Genomic DNA, 6,018 nt, shown 5'->3' on the forward strand with positions numbered 1-6,018 from the left:
GTGGTAGAAAATAAAATACAGCTAAAAACCCGGTAAGTAAAATGTTGCAAGGAAAACGTAAACAAGTTGCACCAGTGTGACGTCATGCAAACAACGATTCTGTCAAATTCGTTAAGAGAGGAATAGCGGTCCGAGATCGGCGCAACCTTTGTATTCTCTCAATCGTGGGTAATTTTATAAGTAGAGTGCTCTCTTGTCGAACAAGAACACCCAATGGTACAAATGTGGCATAGAAGCAATCACAACTTCCAGTGAGGTGGATTTTTGAGTATTTGAGAGAGAGAGTGAGATTATGTGAGAAATTTACGGGCCTTTTTGCAGTGCCGAATAGTACAGATATTGGAGCCAAGAGCTCAATTAGGTTTACAACGATTTCAATATAGTGCAGCAAATTAAAATTAGGAGGCGCCGCTCGATTTGTGATGTCTCTGCGAATGGGCACAAACGCTGCAGGTCTGAAAGCCTCTAATTGAAGCCCAGCACGGTTGGAAATTTTCGACTAATTTTGTGCAAAAATGGCTGGAAGTCATTAACAAATCGAATAATATTTTTTTTTTTAATTCATAGAAAGAATTTTAGTAAAGGTTGTCTAGGGCTGTATTTTTATCAGCATAAGGAGAAATACAAATTTTTTTAACCCTAAGACTATAAGTAATATGTATTTGGTGACAAATTTCATATTTTAAAGCCAGAATAAAGGTTTNCTAGGAGGCGCCGCTCGATTTGTGATGTCTGCAGGTCTGAAAGCCTCTAATTGAAGCCCAGCACGGTTGGAAATTTTCGACTAATTTTGTGCAAAAATGGCTGGAAGTCATTAACGAATCGAATAATATTTTTTTTTTTTTTAATTCATAGAAAGAATTTTAGTAAAGGTTGTCTAGGGCTGTATTTTTATCAGCATAAGGTGAAATACAAATTTTTTTAACCCTAAGACTATAAGTAAATATGTATTTGGTGACAAATTTCATATTTTAAAGCCAGAATAAAGGTTTTTGAGGTCGTTTTGGAATTCAAAATGGCTGACTCAATAGCGACTGCTGTAAAAAAAAAAAATTATTATACCGGACAAATATTTTTCGACTTTCTCTATATGCTGATAAAAATACAACTTCTTAAAACAAAAAAAAAATNTTATTATACCGGACAAATATTTTTCGACTTTCTCTATATTCTGATAAAAATACAACTTCTTAAAACAAAAAAAATCCATTCGGTAAAAATTTACTATTCCAGCCGTTTTTAAACAAAATGTGGCAAGAACTTCCCTCTGTGCGATAGAAAGAAAAGGCGCAGGAGGATTTAGCTTATGGTAATTGACTCGGTTTTTCCAAACCGGTTTCAACATGATTTTTAGACGTCTGGATTTTTCGAATACCGGAAGCCGGATTTTTGTAATGGAATAAACCGAATTTTTAATTTGTTTATATAACGAATTTAAAAAGTCTTTATATTTATTTTATTGATAATGAAACTACAGAGAATATTTTTATAAATTTTATATCTGAAGACTGGAGTATTTTTTATTGTAGAATTTTTTTTAATGATGTGAGTAGGTATGTAAAGAGGTAGTTGGTGTCGGTGAGGCATCTTAAAGCATAGATAGACGGCAACGTTGATCCGGATTAACAACCTAGTTGATACGATAAATATTGTGCCTTTAAAGGCGGCAGTAACGGGAATTAATGACCTTTAAAATAGTACATTTTAGTCCACGGCCAGTTGCATTTTCATTTAGTTTTTATTTGTTTACTTATTTTTATTCATTACCACTTCTTTTTAACGTTCCTTTCAGTTAGTTATTGTTGATTTTTTTTATAAAATTAAAGTCTAAAAGTTTAAATTAACTAAAAATAAATTAAATAATGTAAAATTAAATAAAACAAAAGAAAAGAAAATAAANCTGAAAAGTCTTTATATTTATTTTATTGATAATGAAACTACAGAGAACATTTTTATAAATTTTATATCTGAAGACTGAAGTTTTTTTTTATTGTAGAATTTTTTTTAATGACGTGAGTAGGTATGTAAAGAGGTGGTTGGTGTCGGTGAGGCATCTTAAAGCATAGATAGACGGCAACGTTGATCCGGATTAATAAATTAAATAATGTAAAATTAAATAAAACAAAAGAAAATAAAATAAAGTAAAATAAAATATGTATGTACATAAATGTATGTATGTATGTAAAAAAAAAAAAAAAAATAATAAAATAAAATTTATGACTTCTGACTAACACTAAGTGTTGATATAGAGAAAATATAAGTATGTAAAATAAAACCGCGTTTTTCTTCATATAAAAATGGGGAACCAATTTTTTCAAATTGGCATTTTTCAAATAACTTGGAAACCGGTTTTATAAAAAAGGCGAATAATCGAACACCTTAAATTGGCTTCACTTGGCTTAAGTTGGCGCAGAAAAGAAAAACGACTGGCTTACTCTATTGGACGCCAATCCAGAATCTTCTCCAATTATATTTTATACTACGTGGTCATCCCTNGAAAAAAGGCGAATAATCGAACACCTTAAATTGGCTTCACTTGGCTTAAGTTGGCGCAGAAAAGAAAAACGACTGGCTTACTCTATTGGATGCCAATCCAGAATCTTCTCCAATTATATTTTATACTACGTGGTCATCCCTGGTAATGAGTTCAGTGATTTCTCAACCGATTTCAGCATCAAATTAAATTTCCGAAGCTGTTTGATGCTTATCAGAAAATATGGTATTGGTGCTATTTATTACTTGTTTCATGTTTTATAATAAATATGAATACTGAAATATACCACGAACAATAATAAACTACTAAAAAGCTTATCAGCAATGGGAGCAGATCGACGTAGAGGAAGCGAATCTTTCGCCGTTTGATTAGTTTGCTCTTGTAGATTAGCGCAGCAGCATGTCATCGGCGCGCTAACTTGGTTTGCATAGTGTCAACGTTTATAAATTACTAGCCCTTCTAATAACAGCATAGTGAAATTTTCACTTCAAAACTATAACCACTTTGAACATAAAATATACTGAACTGGCGAAGTTGTTCGTTGCAACTAAAAATTGTTAAAGTTTCTGACACAAATCCAATTCGGACTTTTGCGCAAAGTGTTGACCAACGAATTGTGGTTTTGATAGCGGCAAAGTTTTCAGTGACTTGTGACGAAGAGTGAGCTACATATTTATTAACTATTTATGTGACATTGACAAGAAAGTTAGTTAGTTTTGTGGTTCATAGAAATGTTTGCGCTTGGCATGGACATGCATCGTGGCCATCGTCATCGTCATCAGCATAGTCGACGGCAATATTTCATGCTCCTCTTATCGCTGCTCGCGCTAGTTTTCAGTTTTGTATGCTTGCCAGTGAGCGCACAAGAGTACGAATATAATACTTATAGACATATTAGCAAAGTGCGTCAAAAGCAGCTTGAAAATCTTGCCACACGTCTACATGCATCCATCAACCACAACAGATTGCCATGCGAGAGCTTCTACGATTATGTTTGTAGTTACAACAATCCACTCTTCACGGTTTTGGGTGAGATGTGAATGACATATTTATACATACATACATAGGTACATATATATATGTTTACATTGTAGGCCACTTACCCGAATTCGCCGAGCTAATGAAGCTGCTCACCGAACTGCAGCAAGATCCCGAGCAATTCGATGCTAAGCAAAAGATGATGGACTTTTTTATTTCCTGCAACTCTAAAAAAGCAATCGAAGACTGCTATCGCGAGACATTTGAGTACTTCAAACCACTCTTCGGCTATATAATAAGCAAAAATCACATAAGCCCCAACTCCGTGGAACACCATAACTTCCTAAATTTACTCGAGAATTTTCTCTACAAAGCAGCGCAAACTCACAACTTCATGCATCATCCCATTCGTCATCGCCTACTCACGCTGAGGGAGAAATTCCGACTTCCACACATCTATTTTCGACCACACGAGCTGAGTCATGAGTACGAGTCGTTGCGTGTCTATCGTGAAAGTTACAAGCACAATGTACGCAATTTGGAGCTGCATCGCCGCCGCAACTCCACCTACGAGTTGGGCGTTGAACGCACCATGCTGGACTGGACGCTTTATCTCTATCAGAGTCGCAACATGCCCATGTCCTACTACTACCCAACACTGAATGTACACTTGTGGATGACACTGTACAACACGACCGAGCGCGATCGTGAGCCGAAGCGTGTACACGAGTTGGCTGAGTGCCTCAAGTTGCCGCCGTACGTGCACGTCTTGGATGAGGCTCGCGTCTTGGCTGTTGTCTATCTGAAGGCATTTCAAAATGCTTGGGTGGATTACAGCGACTGGACTAAGCCTGATCGAGCAAGCATAAATAATGAAGTCTACGATAGTGAGAATAGAATACTTGGCGCATATGATTTGGATAATAAGAAAGTCTTCTTCATATTATATGCACAGAACTTTTGTGAGTTTGGCAAGGAACTGGCTGAGAATATATTCTACCTGGGTATGAAGCAAAATCGTGATTTCGCCGATAGTTTCGACTGCGTATTCTCGCGTGAGCCACGAATGCCGTGTTATGTGTGATATGCGAGAGCTTACGCTGAGTTTAAGTAAGAAAAAGAGCAATGTTTAAACACTTAATCAAATTAACCAACATTTTCAAAGTGCGAGTGTTTTTAATACAAAAAAATTATAATCTGAACTAAAGTTTTCTTTTACCATAAAAGTCGAGCAACTCCTGCAACCCTGGTGCATAGTTTTGAGATAAAGGAACCTTGCAATTTTTTACCGCCTTCGAAGGACAACCAGTTTTTAATGCGGCACCTTTTTACGTCTGAAATAACTAGACTCAAAGTTTTACGTTTGACTGCAGAGGGCGGATCGCTGTAAAAATTCCTTTCCGAATTCTCCGGTTTCTTGGCTCTTACCCGGCTAAGTCTTATGTATATGAGCGCATTATTAAGTGAAAAATTTGTTGTTGAATATCACCCCTCGGCATTCAAGAACCTCTAGAATTTAGTTCTGAATTCAATAAGCCTTCCTCAAAATGATAAAGTTCCAAGGGCACATTAGTAAGCTATTTACCTAGAATTTGACTGTACAGTGCAATGTGAATGCCAGATTTAAATTTACCGATGGTATAAAACACTTGGCTAAAGTTGTCCTGCCAATGCAACAAGGTTAAAAATATGGAAACCACTATTATATATAAGACGCAGAGAAATGGTGGAATGTTATATCCTGCCAAATAGTACCTCTTGCAATAGATCTTCTTGCTTCATATAACATATAAGAGATAAAAGTCTTAACGTACCTAGTGCTAATGGTGATCTAGTTTCTTCCAAAAAATATAGCCATCTCCCGGTGCAAAATGTGTTTGCTGTTACACTCAGCTTGGTAAAAAGGCATGTTTTTGCCTTCTTGTCCTTGTCTAGCTCATGCATTTAATAGATAATATTGTCGTTTTAAACAACCATATAATGGTTGAGAATGTGCCTTTTTTGCCTTGCAAGAGTGTGACATTTTAAGAAACGAACACACAATTTTCTCACCCTTTGCCTTTAGTTTAGAATCGAACAGGAAAAGAGAAAGGGCAATCAAAAGGCAAAATTTTTTGGTAGAAACGATATCACCATAAAATAGCAGATGATTTAAATACACTCAGGAATAACTTTCCTTGATGTTAGGAAAAAAGTTTATTATTCTAAGGAAATGTTACCTTGAAATGGCTCAGTTTAAGGAATATACATTCCTTAGTTTTTAGGAAAAATCTACGCGCCATTTCATCCCCGCGAAAGGAATAAGTATGTCATTTGTTCGTGGCGCTCAAACAGTGGCAATGGCCGACAGAGCTAAGCTCTGAAGTGCTAGTTGGATTTTCCATATATGAAATTAATTTTACAATTTGTAATTTATATTTAAATTGAAATAATTGACTTACCGTACTCTAACCACCTCCAAACGGGTTCGAACCTGCGATCTCAGAATCAGAAGCAGTAGTCTTCATGCGACGCCACAACCGACATTTGCCAGTAAAGCAATTCAT

General features: G+C 35.8%; 1 protein-coding gene across 1 annotated transcript; it reads left to right on the forward strand.

Annotated features, from left to right (window-relative positions):
- The first annotated feature begins 2,880 nt into the window (after nt 1-2,880).
- Nucleotides 2,881-5,437, forward strand: LOC108370672 (uncharacterized). Its single transcript, XM_017626053.1, has 2 exons — nt 2,881-3,523; nt 3,589-5,437. The coding sequence occupies exons 1-2, from the start codon at nt 3,226-3,228 to the stop codon at nt 4,554-4,556; spliced, it is 1,266 nt and encodes a 421-aa protein (XP_017481542.1). The 5' UTR covers nt 2,881-3,225; the 3' UTR covers nt 4,557-5,437.
- Nucleotides 5,438-6,018: the final 581 nt, after the last annotated feature.

The sequence above is a fragment of the Rhagoletis zephyria genome, unplaced genomic scaffold (genome assembly GCF_001687245.7).
Source record: "Rhagoletis zephyria isolate East Lansing unplaced genomic scaffold, Rhagoletis_zephyria_1.1 Rzeph_scaffold_04388, whole genome shotgun sequence".
Classification (NCBI taxonomy): Eukaryota; Metazoa; Arthropoda; class Insecta; order Diptera; family Tephritidae; genus Rhagoletis; species Rhagoletis zephyria.

Bases quoted from the DNA above. Each gene is read 5' to 3' on its own strand.
- LOC108370672 (XM_017626053.1), top strand. From the start codon at position 3,226: ATGTTTGCGCTTGGCATGGACATGCATCGTGGCCATCGTCATCGTCAT. The intron at 3,524-3,588 runs GTGAGATGTGAA...TTTACATTGTAG, and splicing joins TCCACTCTTCACGGTTTTGG to GCCACTTACCCGAATTCGCC.